At 37.8% G+C, this 14,546-nt stretch overlaps 1 protein-coding gene across 4 annotated transcripts in view; it reads left to right on the top strand.

The window, feature by feature from the left end:
• The window catches only part of RALGPS2 (Ral GEF with PH domain and SH3 binding motif 2), a 117,454-nt gene that overhangs the window by 84,231 nt on the left and 18,677 nt on the right, over window positions 1–14,546 (top strand). For all 4 annotated transcript variants that reach the window (XM_035537734.2, XM_035537737.2, XM_035537735.2 and 1 more), the window contains exons 9-13: window positions 2,457–2,594; window positions 3,513–3,603; window positions 5,942–6,009; window positions 6,674–6,809; window positions 7,163–7,314. In XM_035537734.2, the coding sequence (XP_035393627.1) occupies window positions 2,457–2,594; window positions 3,513–3,603; window positions 5,942–6,009; window positions 6,674–6,809; window positions 7,163–7,314 (585 nt within the window). The remainder of the gene's footprint in view (window positions 1–2,456; window positions 2,595–3,512; window positions 3,604–5,941; window positions 6,010–6,673; window positions 6,810–7,162; window positions 7,315–14,546) is intronic.

Here is a 14,546-nt window from a genome sequence, read left to right as displayed (position 1 = left end):
CCTCCAGAAAAGGGAGGGGGTAGGGAGGCCGAGGAGCCCTGAACAAGGGAAGATTGTTTGCCAGCCGAAGGGAGGGTACCATATGGCAGCAGACTGTGCAAGAGTTCAGCAGGCAATTACAAATCAAACATTTTTACTACGCTGCCTAAAGATGCCTTTCAAGTTATTACAGTGCTGGGCTTCATTTAGAAGAAAGATTCTTTCAGGCTGATAAAACTCAATTTGTGTTGCTGGGAATAAAAGGGGCAGCCTGGCTGGATACAACAGGAAAAATGAACCATTTATAGGCCGGGAGAATGTTCAACAGAACGTTGCATTCAATTCTTGACGTTCACTTAATAGGAAATAGTTCGAGTTGTTAAATGCATGAAGTCTCTGCTGCATGTGGAAAACGTTAAAGCTGTGTGCGATGGTTTTGGGTAGGTATCAGAATATTTGATAACATCTGATTAGCATTAGAAGTAGCAAAAGCTGCAGAGGTTATGCCCTGCGAGGAGCGCACAATGCAGTTGTGTCGAGCTGGGCAGCACTTCTGTGCATTCATTTCACTTTTAGCGATCTCTCTGGTTCCTTCAAAAAGAACACACCAGTTCCTTTTGCAAGAACTACCTTTGTATGCTTTCAGAACTGTTTTAGACTTCATAAAAATGTATCAAATAATCTTAGGGAATAGCTCTCTACAGAAGAGCTCTTGATGTAGCTAAAAGAAAAATCCATGCAAGTCACTCAGAAAGATTGGGTTGTAAAATCATGGGTAACACTGCAGGTGCTTCTCATAGTGAATTTCTTTAATTGATAAGCATGATTTACTGCTTTCTGTGGAAGATCAAGCAGGTTTGGGATTTTTAAGGCCCATATGTGGACATTGCTAAGCAAAGTTAAGTTCAGGATAGCTTACGCAGTCTAGATAGCATTGCAATAGGAATGTGAGTATCTGATCTTTCTGATTATTCTTTCTATTTTTTAATAAGCTGATATGAGCAGAATAGAAAATAGAGAATTTTAGTAGTAGATCAGGTCATGTGTAATACCTTTTTATTCACTTTTTTATATGCCACCTTTCAACCGCAAGTATTTTAATTTGTTTCTGTGTGTGCGCGCACACGCGTGTGTGTGTGTTGATTTTGGAGGGATGCCCAGAGTCTCCCAGCTCACGCCGAGGACTGTGCTGGTGAGGTGCTACACAAACACAACTGCTGCTCTGGTGAGCTTGTATTAATAGTCTTCCACCTGTAAAGCCACACTTCTTGTTATGATTCTGCTTATACAAGGATGAGTGTGAAGCAAAATATACTTTCAGAAATTCCCTAATACTGGAACAAGTTTCTTGGCAATATTATTTGTTTGGATATTAGATTTTAGATATTAATAGGGTTTCTGTGTTGTGAAAGATGCAGAAGAGCAGTTGCTTTTTAATGGTAGGGTTAGTTGGTCAGGATGCTTCATTTAATTGAAACAAGAATGATTGGAATTTGGGTGAAGTTCTAGAAACCAAGTTTTATTTAGAATTAAAATAAGCACTTTATAACATTAATATGTAAGGAGAAGGATTTTTCTCTCCGCATTATCAAGGGTTTGAAAGAATAGTAAGGTTGCAGTGCTGGTAAAGAAGAAAACAAGTAGAAGCCTTGGAGACCTAAAAAAACATGTCTGTTGGGTTTCAGCAGTTACAGCTAACAGAAACTGCAGAATTCATGCTGCATTTCAGTGTGTGCGCACTTCTTGCCTAGTTATCTTTTCCCATGTTGCTGCAAGTCGAGGTTGAGTTTCTATTCAGGTTGAAGTTGCAAATATGATGTTTTTTCCTTCTGTTATTTTTTTGCTGAGTTGGAGGAATGAAACAGTAGACTTCCTAAAATCGTTAGTAATTTTGATCACGTATTTTAGTTCTGTTTACTATGGTCCCATTTGTCAAGGGAACAAATAGTTGGTAGTATGGCAGAAGATTAGGTTCATGAGTACTTATGCTTGCTGTTGTAATTACTTCGAAATGTAGAACTGTTAAAGACACTGTCCATGGTGAAGACAGTCAGCTAGTACATGCCTGGTGTGATGCAGGAGAAAAGGATGCTCTCTGTGTCCTATTGTGACTTGCTGTCCAGTGTGACCTGGAAAATTAGCTGTGCTTACACATGGCGTCTGCAAGTACAGCTGAGGTAAGGCTAACAGAAGCAAGGATTAAGTGATGGAGGGAAGTGCAAATTCCACCCCAGACAAGGGTGGTAGGGTGATGTACTTCCATGACAGTCCAAGCTCTGTTGCTGTTTTGCTTTGAGGTTTGAAGGCTTTCACAGATCTTGATGAAATGATTTCTCAGGCACAGCCAAAATAATATATTGTGGCAATGCTGTCGTCAATCTCTTTGCACACTAGGAAATGAAAGTAAAATATTCTTCATGATTTTTTTCTGGTAAGTGTGAGACACTAAAGAAATTTTTCATTCTAATCTTACCCAGGTATTTATCTGTCAGACTTGACGTATATTGATTCTGCATACCCGTCAACAGGGAGCATTCTGGAAAGTGAGCAAAGAACAAATTTAATGAACAACATCCTCCGAATTATCTCAGATTTACAGCAGTCGTGCGAATATGGTAAGCTAGTGTGCAAATATTTCACTGTTAAAGAGCAACGTTAAAAGCTTTAATACTTGTTTTTCATAATACTATGCAAGCAAGGCCCAACCAACTTGTGCCATTATGACTCTCCCATACCTTTGCAGTGCAAAAGTGTTGTAGAAGTTTATTCTGGTATTGTTGGTTGTGATAGAGCATTGGCATGAAGAGAAAAGATAAAGTTCCCTTTTTCTTGCATCACAAACATTTATGCAGTACATATTTTTTGAAGAAAAATGTGGAATACATTGCATTTAATAGTAGTTTTGCTAGTACATTGTAAACTTGAATCTGTCTTCCATAACTTTGTGATGATGAATTATAAAAGTAGCAGGATTGCTTTTAGAATAGTTCTTTTACTGGAGATAATAAAATGTGTACAACTTGTCTTTTGGACATTTATAGTGCTGTTCATAGATCAGATAATGTATTCTTTCTTCAAAGGTGGTCTCCTTCACAGTCCTTCAATTTCTAGTAGAGTTGTAAGGCTGCATTTGTGATGGCGGAATATGATATTAGCACAGGATTGTGGCTCCGCTGAAAGCTCAATATAATGAGGATGTGAGCTGTGAAGGAGTTCTCATATGCAGTCCTATAGGTCTGGGACTTCGCTTTGGCCAGGGGTTCTCTGTGGATTTTCCCTTCAACATACTCTGATAAGCAGAGCATCTCAGAGTGCTCTATGGGGAAACATACCTGGCTTTACGTGTGTGGGGAATATCAGCTCAATGCATGAGACTTTGTATGAAGGACAAAATTCCAAAAGCAGTAGGGATTGTAGTTTGTACCTCTGTCTCCCATAAAAAGGCAAGGGATCTGATTCTGTTTAAATAATTTCTGGAAAATAACTTAGCTTAATGAACGGTACAGTGATAATGAATGTCATCTGTTCTCCAGATATTCCTCTGTTGCCTCATGTCCAAAAATATCTAAACTCAGTTCAGTACATAGAAGAGCTACAAAAGTTTGTAGAAGATGACAATTACAAGTAAGTATGAAATGCTGTAACTGACTGTAATTAATGACAAAATAACTTCATAACACACTGTCACTTTCAAGATTCTGCTTACAGCAGGCAATTGTGTCTCCAGTGCATCTGTTGAAAGTAGAAGAGTTAAAGCAGGGTCCTTTGCTAAGATGAGTTAATTTTCAGCATGCTGGATGGCACGTTGTCTTCCTTTTGTGTATTTGATTGTATTTAATCTGCAGACCTCTCTGAGTGTTCTCCAATGGAGACTCCATGCATGTGGCTCACATGCAACACTCTTTCAAGGGATTTATCTTACTGACTGAACAGAATGGAGATAGTCTGTCATTTTTCATCAAAACAAAGTTATCTGTGTGTGCAGTCCCAAGTTCTTACTGAAGGTTTTAACTTTTATAAATCCTCATTTTATATTTCTGTCCTTGGATTAGGTTATGCAGCGTAAAACAAACACTTGATTTTTGACAAGTGAGATGTTGTATGTCTGTCCCTTCCAAAGTATATCACCCCAAGCAGAGAGGCTTTTATTCCTTAATGAAAAGATTATTGCTGTATTAAGTGATTTGGCATCCAGCAAAATGGGAGGATGGAAGTCTCTGGCAAGAGATGAGAATAAGCTCCAGGGAGAGGAAGCAACCTAAAGCAGATCTGTTGCATATGAAGAAAGTTTCTGTTTACTGCTGGCTGGTCTGCTTGAGGATGTTCCCTGCCTGTTCCCATCCTGCCGGCCCAGGACATTTGTCACCTTAGTTGTGTAGAATTGGTTGGCTGTGTTCTAATGGCGGGAGGGGTATGTATGCTGGGGGGGGGCGCAGGTTATCTTTTCTAAAAACAGCAACTTATTAAATGGTAAGCTGTTCATAGCCTTAACTTGGGTTTACTAAAAGGCAGCAAATAGGGACCCGTAATTTATGTCGAAGGATGGTTGACAAGGGCTCAAACACCTGGTTTCCCATCACGTGTTAGTCTTTAAGGTGTGAGTTGTTCTCTGGAGCTCTGCACATTCTTATGCAAGCATCCAGCTTTACTTTCTTTCACTGAAATGTTCTGTAGCCTGATTTTGAATGTATTGCTTATCACAAAGTAAAGCTTTATGGTCAAGCATTTGAAGGGGGAAAAAAAACCCACCGAGTTTAACTGCAGTGTCTGGTTCTTGTTTTCATGGATCCCCCACTCCACCTTCCTTCTTCCCTAGGCAGGAATCTTGTACTGGTGGGAATGTTATTGCTGAAGGAACTACAGCCTCTTCATCCTATACAACCCAAGCTTGGATAGCAGGGAAATTGAGACAGTTACAAGTAGTGCAGAAACAGGACTGCTATTCAGAAAGTCTCTTTTTACACCCACAGGCTATATATATGTCTCCGAAGTAATTTCTGCTGTGGGAGAAGAGTGTATTTTGAAGAGTCATTTTTACTATAAGTGACTATTCTTTGTGTTCCAAGGTGTCTGCTAAAAGGCTGAAGTTAGAGAACAGTCATTGTGACTTGAGTGTGTGTTTTTTCTCGCTGAAGAATTTTATTTAAGAAAATTGAACTTAAAAATTGTAATGAATTGTTGCTAAACTGTCTGGTGATGAGAAGGAGAGGAGCTGTCGGACTTATTCTCCCCAAAATTAAACAGCAGGCCTTCCCAAGCCTGCTAATTTCAAAAGTTCTAGTTCTGCAAATTGTGCAAGTGAGATGTTTGATCGTTCTGGAGTTCTGGACTCTGCCCCCTTTACAGTACTACTGGAAATTGCATTTTAAAGTGTCTGCTATAGAAAAAGCTAGAATTATTGATGCAGTCAAGTTGATAATGTATCTTCCAAAATGCCAAAGAAGGATTTTGGCTTCTATAATAGTAAAGGCAAATGGCTTGTCCCGCTTTATTGGAAAAAAAAATCAGCATATGAAGTGTAGTGAGTATAAATGCTTTATTCCAGGTGGGGGGCAGTGGCACAGCTCCCTGGTGCAGAAGAGGTTGCAGTGCTTTGCTGTAGTAAAGGTTTTGCTGTTGTCTGTGGACCTTCTTCAGCATGGTATTGCAATCTTGTCCTGGTCTATATGTGCCAAAGCAATAGGTTAAATTACTACGTTGTGCCCTAGCATGTCATTTTCTGAGTGCAGAGTGTTGCTGCAGTAGTGTTCTTCCACGTAACAAAAAAATGTTTGGAAATAATGTGTGTTAAATACAATGTGCAAGATTTGTGTTAAGGTCACAGTGTTTCTTGCAATTACAAAACAAGAAGTTTTCTATTGTAAACTTAATATACTTTGTGTGTGTTTGTGTGTGCATTTGTCAACCTTTTTGCATGTTTCTATTTCCTGACAAAGTAATTTTTAATGCTTCTTTAATGCAGACTTTCATTAAAGATAGAACCAGGGACCAGCACCCCCCACTCTGCTGCATCCAGAGAAGATTTAGTAGGTAAGTGCTTAATAAATGTGAGAAGAATTTAGGTTGCCAAACATATTTTTGAGTTGCAAATGTGGAAAACATTTGCTCAAGGCTAATTAAAGCAGTATGAAGTATAAACGCTGTATATGGGTAATAAAAGTTCTTAAGTTGGCCTGTAAAGACATTTTTCATGAAATTGAGTCAGTTTTGTATGTTCTTGGTGTATTGTAGCACTAACTTGCTAGTGTCATTTGGGGGTGAAGAGCTATTAAATATTCATTCTTTGTGTCTAGACAAAAAGCCTTCATCTAAGCTTCATGGAAGAATGCTTCCAAATGTGTACATTACTTTTGATTTCTGAGAAATTGGTGAAGGTGGGAGTTCCAAACGTGGAGATCAGTGGGACTTGCTTAATGTCAGTGTAGCTAATGGAACAACCTTTAGGACTTATCAAATGCTTACAGCTGGATGGTATTTGAAATAATTGTTTATTTTTAATCCTGTGGGGGGAAAAAACAAACCTAAAATACATATACACTCTTAGTGATATTTAAAAATATCAGTAAATTTATTACAGGGTATCTCTTACAGGTTAAGTTTAGAAAGTTTTTTTTAACTTTTCCGAGGTTTTCTTAGAAGTAACCCTGACAGTAATTCCAAGGTTACTAGGGAGTAATGTCGTCTTTGTTTCCAGGCTCTGAAGTCGGAGCATCTCCACAAAGCGGACGGAGAAATGTTGCAGCTGAAGGAGCTTTGCTGCCACCAACACCCCCTTCACCTAGAAACTTGATTCCACATGGACACAGGAAATGTCACAGTCTGGGATACAAGTCAGCATTTTATTTAACCTGAAAATCCTCAGATTTGTTATAGATTCCCTTTCAAAACCAACGCTTTGCTTGAAAAAAAAAAAAAAGTATTGTGGTTTGTACACTGTATTTCACTTAGAGACCACTTCATGGCAAGAGAGCAAACTCAAAACTATAGTGATAGTGTCACAACTGAAGATAATTGGTCAAAACAGGAAGCCTATGTGGCTCTTATGATAATAAGAATAGCCAGTGGGTTAGCCAGAATAGGCTTTTTCCAAATGACAGAACTATATGTCAGGATGTTAAAAGCAGCAACTTTTAAAATGTATCGAAGATAATGTTTTAACAGTTTTATTCTTATTTTTTCCTAGTTTCATACACAAGATGAATACGGCTGAATTTAAAAGTGCAACGTTTCCCAACGCAGGACCAAGACACCTACTGGATGACAGTGTCATGGAGCCTCATGTCCCATCCAGAGGGCAAGCAGAAAGCTCTACTCTTTCTAGCGGAATTTCAATAGGTAGGAGTTTTAAGCACACCTGTGCTGTAAATGGTCTTTTAATAAAGATTTTAGCATGTTTAGTTGCAACATGCAGAGATTGTATATGCAGTGGTTCTTATTCTAAAATACCAATTCTATTCTGGAACAAAATTGAGAAATGTAGGTGCGGAAAGGCAGCTTAAATTGTACAGCTGGAACCACAACCTAACAAATTATAAACAGAACTTTTTTTTTATATCTTTAATGATGCAACCAGTGTTACCGCTGTCCTTCATGGGGGTGAAGGGAAGCACAGGACACCTCACCCCCACAATTCAGTCCAATTTGAAAAGGTTTTAACTTACAAAATTGACAGTGAGAACTCATTTGCTGTTAGGCTTTAGGAGCATAACTGATGAATGCTTTTAAGTTGTCTTGTCAGGAGTAGATAACAATTTAAACTTCAGATACCAAAATGAAGTCTATTTTGACATTTTGAAGTAAGTTATTTATCTTCAAATATTTAGGGTATTCTTTTGAGAACTTCTGCTTCCTGAGTTTCTCACAGGCCAGCAGTTGCTCCTTATTCCTGTTGCCCTCAGAGCCTTAAAGGGGAGGGTGGGAAGAGGAAGGCAGGTGCCTCTCAGATCGACCTAACCGCAGCCAGAGTTGAGATATGAAACTTGTGTCACAGTCCCTTTTCTCAAAATGATTTGCCTGATAGAATTCAGTGGTATTCAGTTTTTACACAGTTACAGTAATACAGTTTTTATACAGGGGTATACTTTTTTTGACTTAATTTTAAAAACCCGTTTGCTTTTTAGCCTTCATGGAGAGAAACAAAGTCAGGCAATTCAGAATTATGCATTTTTCAGTAGCTGCTGATGAATTTTACCAAGGAGAAAGACGTATTCTGAGCAAACACTAGATTTTTCATTTGAAAAAGTCAAATATCTAGATGCAATTTTTTTTTTAATTTATACTAATAAGGGAGTCAGTGGAACTAGCTTAGATCAGAGTAGCTTGAACCTTTTTGCATCAGACAGCTTCCACAATTAAATGTGCATTGCCTGCCTATTTTCTATAGATTGTCTGCTCTGGCAAGGCTTGCCATTTCAAAATCATGAAGTGGGAATGGCAGTATTTAAGCATACAGACAGTTTGTATTCTCTGAGATTGCACCATACAGGAGACAGAAGCTCCTCCTGCAGTTCCTATTTTCCAAGTACAGTCTTCTTAGCATTATGCAGGATTTAGGGGAAAATGCAGTGCAGACTTTGGCACACTGATTGAGATGCAGCATTGCCCTTTTCTTAGTGCAGTTGATTTGTATCCTTCAGTTAGTGCCTTAGTTGTTTTTTTACTGATGTTTCTCTCTAAATAACATACGAAACTTCTTTCCAGTTGACCCATTTTTCAAGCTAAATTGTTCTTTTACCTCCACGAGAGTTTAGCGGGAAAGGTTTTGCCAGAGTTGACAGTTTTTCATGAGATACGATTCAGAACCCATTGCCATTTAGACATTTGGGAGAATACAGGGTTTTCCTAGTTGGCCTCGTCTCTGAATTTCTGACACTTTTTTTTTATCTTGCTTAGCTCAGGCATAACTCTGTTGACTTGCTGTAGTCACCCTTACAAGTTGGAACAAAATTGCCCATTTAGAAGGCTTCTTTAGAAGGCAATCTTTAATTGTTTTCGCTAACATCATCATTGTATTTGCTACTTCTTGATTATGAAAATTTCTGTGATGCAGAAGAGGAATAGCGAAATACGTAGAAAGATTAAGTTCTCGAGTCTTGCTGTATTTATTAATGAAGAATTCTTGGAAATCCAATTTGTCTGGCATTCTGTACTGCTGCTTCAGCAGTATTTAAGGAAGTTGATTGAAGCTGCTAAGTTTCTCCATCAGGTTTGAAGTAGTCTGTTTACTTAGTACTTGGAAATCATACAGTCACTGCAGCAGAGGTGGTTTAATGTGTTCTGCACAGCTTCAAAAGACAGACAAGAAAACTTCTGAATCTGTGTACTGAAAAGAGTGTTATTCCTCTTTCTGCCCATAAATGTGGATTTAAACCCATTCCTCTAGAAACAGGACAACCTTTTCTTAGATAAAAGCCTATACAAGACTTAAGTTTCTGGATAACTGATTCCTCTTGAAAACATTGACAGCATTTCTGATATGCCAGTAGCTTGAATGTGACCTTAGTGATGACTGTAATATTACTTTAAATCACTCTCTTAAATCACTATTTTGGACCTTTCCAATCCTTGGAGGATCTGATATAATCTACCTCTAGATCAAGGATCAAAAAAGCAGCAGTGTAACAACAGCTTTTACAGGATAATTATGTGCAGCAGTATACATTTGTTATCTAAATCATTAGAGCATGATGCAAGTCTGTGCATCTTTCTCATCACACCCTGTGTCAGTCATCATTGCTGTTAACAGGTAACTGTAGTTCCTTTACAATTCAGTAAAGCAATTTGTAGAGACATTACAAAGATTCTTCAGTGTACTGCTTCTTCAGATATGTAAGGACTTGGTCTAAACAGTTCTTGCTTCTAGAATTTATGCTAAAGTAAGGGAGCCATACATACATCTGATTTTGTTGCCATTTTACTTTGAAATTTGTTATCTGAACAGAAGTGAAAAATCCTTCCATCAGTGCTGTGAATATCCTAATTAGAAGGAAGAAACAATCAACCAGACACATACACAATATGAAGTGGGAAATGTTCAGTTGAATTCAGAAATGTTAACGAGGGATTTCTTGTCTGAGTTTTGGACATTCATGATTTAGCTGCATTTAAGCTAGTCATCTGGGGTTTTTATAATCACATGGAGAAATAGGATCTTCAAGGATATGATTCATCTCATTCCTAGATGGGTGGCTAAAAGGTGGTTGTATGACCTGTGTCCTTAAGGCACCACTTTTAGGTCTGTGGACTACAGAGAATTTGACAGCTAACACAAAAATATGAACAGATGATGCCACTGAAGAAGCCTTTTGTTTTGTGCATACTCTAGGATATCTGCTTTTAGTAAGCTGGGATAGATGCTTTTACTTTTCGGTGGAAATTCATTGAGAACCTCTCGCTACTTGCTATCAGTAGGTCTTAAAGCTAAAAAGGTAATTTTGTCTGGTGGTCACTCGGTTTTGTTGTGGCCACTATCTGCTCTTTTGAAAGAGCAAGCATGCTGTTCTGAGATCTAAGCGTTGCTTTTGGATGGGTTCAAGGAACCACCTGTAAACTCTCAGCAGCAATTCTGTGTGTATTTGCCCGCTGTTTCCTTCTCACCTAAAAGTAGGATAAATTAAGGTGCTGTTACTAGATCATGATTCCATTTGGAGATAGCATGAATCTTTATTTGTAATTTTTCTTTTAAGAATCCGGTTTTCTAGCGTTACCTCATTTGCTTATACTTTCTCTTGTTTCTTCTCATGTTCACATATCCTCCAGTATCTCTGCAGCAGCACACCCTCATTGATGGTTTTAGGAGTTCTGGATTTCCACTACTTCTTACAATCTGGCACAGCTATATTACTGTATTTCTTTCGCAAAGCTGAATTTGTTTACAATGACTAGTTGTTCAAATAAGTCTGCAGATGTAAAGGAAGCATGTGAAATAACCCTCTCTTCATATGTTGCTTCTGTGTGTTTTTTCTCCTCTTATGCTACCTAACATACCGGATGCCAAGTAATTTTGCCTGGAAAGCTTTTAAGCATGCAGTTTCACAGGTACATCACTTTAGATATAGAAGTATTACCACAGAAAGAACAGGCTGAAATTGAGAATTTAATCCTAAGTGCTTAACAATTCAAAGAAAACATACTTGGTTATGTTTATAGCAGTTTTGGATGCAAATCCACTTCTAACTTTGTGTTTTCTTCCTCAAATCATTTCTTTCTTTCACTTATTTTTTTCTAGTCCACACTGCTGTGGATGAAAGCTCTGGAAAACTAAGGCTCATGAACATTTGCTGTTATTTGTGTGTTCCAGTCACTCAAGGGTAACTTGATCCCTTATTTGAATGCAATCAGAAAAATAATGCTGTAGAGTGAAAGAAAGGCATTTAAAATCAGTGTAAATTAATGTAAGAAAGTGCCTTTATAAGAACAGTATATTTTGCAGACCTAAACTGGCATAAAATGCTTACAAGGCTATCAAAATTTTAATGAATTCCTCTATTAAGTTACCATCTTGAAGTACTTGAATTCTACAAGGGATTATATTTCTCTTTAAATAAATGAAGTATAGGTGTAGGTATACAGTGTATGCATTTTCAGGTTTTTGGCAGCCTGTACAGTAGGGAAGAACCCTACACAGCCAATGTTTGTTTGAATCTTTACCCTGTAGTACACTGTTCAGGTGTTTAGGACTCTTGAGTCACCAGCAGTCCGCTTGAGAAGATCAAAGTTTGGGTAGAGTTTCAGTTGGAAGAATTTTTTTGTTGATGTTCCATTTAAATGAGTATGTAGATGCCTGACTCTTGCCCTAAATGTGGATACCCCATTTTGCTGTTGTGAACTACTGCTTTATTAGGGATAGGATAAATATCGGAGTTGTATGGTACTTTAGGTGAAAAATGCACATCTAGGTGCACGGATTTGAGAAGAGAAAAGGGACATACAGGAGCTTCTGCACACCCTGTCTTCCCCAGTCCTTACTCATTTTTGTTCGGGGTACTCGCTCAGGGTGTTTTGTGTTTAGTGCAGCTGTAAAAAACCTTTCTGCCCCATCTGTATCCATGTGGTTCTGTGTTTTTGCTAGCTTTTCATGATCAAATTTGCTATCAGTGATGATACTAGATGTTTGCGTGTTAATTATCTGGCAGCATATTGAGTTGTTTGCCAGTCTTTACAGCGTTACTATTAACTCGCAGTCCCAAGCTGATCTATTTAAACTTTGTTGCATAATATTTACTTAATTCTGAACAAGTTAAATATATATATATATATATGAAGATTTTCATTATGGTAATAGACGTAATAAGGCAGAACACGATTTTTAGGGCAAGGAATCCATCTCCATGTTTGCCGGGCTGTACTGTGCTGCAGCAATTGATGATCAGGCCTACCGAACAATTTTTTATGTTTTTGCCTTAGAATTTCAAGCTCTGTCAGGTCAGTCTCTGGCTATAGTGACTAGGGCTCTGGAAACACTGTGTGGCTGCAGCCAAAAGAGTGTCAGTTGCAGATTTGAGAGGGGGAAAGAATTTTCAGTCTGAATACTTTTTAAGCTCTTTGGGGTTGGTTTGTTTATATTAACACCTGTTTAACTTTGGGGACTAACTTATGGATAAAGGAAGCCTGTGTTAAACGTTCCATATCCTCAGACTTTCAGCAGGGAGTGAATGCTGTGACTGGGGGTGGAAGGGGTATGCCATGGGATAGGCATTCGCTATCGCATAACTGGGAGCCTGGCCTCATACTCTCTGGGTGGTTGGAGCCTAGACACGTGCATATGTGTATCTAGAAATGCAAACAGCAAATTCCCTTCGGTATTCAGCTGCAGTACTGGAGCTCTGTGCAAACAATTCTGAAACTTCTCAGATGATCATCAACATAGCTAGTGAAAACCCATTTGGGCAATTGCTATTATTCCTAACATTGGCAAAGGCCTTCCTGTTGTATAGTAAAGAGCAACACGCTTCTGTTTTCTTTTAAGGCTATACAAGAAATTTTTCATGTTATTAGCAATAAACAAAACTAGGATGATAGTGATATGTGTCAAGTGGTTTCTTACATAAAATCAGAACTCATATAGAAGATTACTTAATAGAAAGGATTTGAACTACCTAGGGTTTCTTAAGTTTAACCTGAAAACCTGCTTGAGGTTCTTGGGGAAAAAAGACAAATATTGAGTACATACTTGAGAAGAATTTAAGAAGGTGATATATTTTTAAAGTACCGAATGAATGAAATATTTCCAGTTGAGGTGATAGTCAAATAGTGCACTTAATGTTTAAAAAAAAAAAAATCTCTAGGCATCTAATTTTTAATATGTTAAAAACAGTTCCTTTCACCTTTGTTTTGTTTTGGAGTGAAGGATGTAATACTTTCTTTTTTTGTTTTTTTTAATTTTTTTAGTATATTTTTTGTGCAAAGTCTGAGTTTCTTAGAGTCTAAAAAAAAATCCAATTAGATATATTCTATTCAGATGTTAAAGGAGGCGAGTCAAATGCTAAAATTCAACTGTTTCCAAGTTTTTGTTACAGTTCTTGGAAAAACTGTAGCCATTGATGTAGCTGGGATGGCTAGTCTCCTTTTTTCTAAATTAACATTACTTTTACAAAGTGTAATTAGCAATTTTTTTATAGAATAAAGTTTATAAATGGAACCTTTTGATTATGAATCCCCAAAATTCATTTAACTTCTGTAACTGTACTGTGTGTGTCACAAGGATTATCACTTTCTGGAAGATGACATTTCAGCTCTTTGGCACTAGTATGTTTTGCATTTTTAAAAAAAACTGCACAAGCTTTTAAATCTTTTCGTTGGAATATTTAGTACAGTGTTTGATGTATAACTTTCTTAGCAAAGCTAATATAGTTACCATCAAAATGTCATTTCAGATAGAATTTTAATGCCTCTTTTAAATATTTATATATATATATATATATATATATATGTATGTAAGGGATGGTCCAGCAATTCATGCCACTAAGGGATTTGAAGGGTTAACATTGAGGCCTGAGTTTAGGTGAGAAGAGAACAAAGGGATTTCTTCAGAGAAAAACTGCTGACTTTGCACAGACGTGCAGTAACTTCTGACATGCAGCCAAGAGACCACTAGATAAGGAGGAGGAATATGAGCCTCCCTGTCCGAGCAGCCCCCGAGAGACTAACAGAGACTGATAAGCAGGTGCACCTGGGAGGACTTCAGATTCGGGAAACCAATTATAATAACCTTGCCTCTTTTAGAAGTAGTAATAAATATGTATTAGCCTAGGAGTATAAAAATTAGCCGCCTTACGTAACGGGTGTGCGTCCCGGTGGAGCAGAGACTCCTGGCGCACCCAGCGCTGTTTGCTTGCCTCTATTCGTTTAATAAATTGTAAACTTTGATTGTAATCCTATTTGGGACTCAGTCATTTATAACATATATATATATATATATACACACACATGTATATACACACACACTTTATAATACAGAATTTGTAGTAGTCTCTTGAAGTAAGAACATTTACTCAACTGTAGGAACTGTGGCTTTTAGATACATTGTCCTTGCAGCTACTGGACAATACAGTATAAGCTGCCTGTTG

Source organism: Cygnus atratus, chromosome 8 (genome assembly GCF_013377495.2).
Source record: "Cygnus atratus isolate AKBS03 ecotype Queensland, Australia chromosome 8, CAtr_DNAZoo_HiC_assembly, whole genome shotgun sequence".
In the NCBI taxonomy this organism is placed as follows: Eukaryota; Metazoa; Chordata; class Aves; order Anseriformes; family Anatidae; genus Cygnus; species Cygnus atratus.
This window is presented reverse-complemented; position numbering and strand designations above follow the sequence as displayed.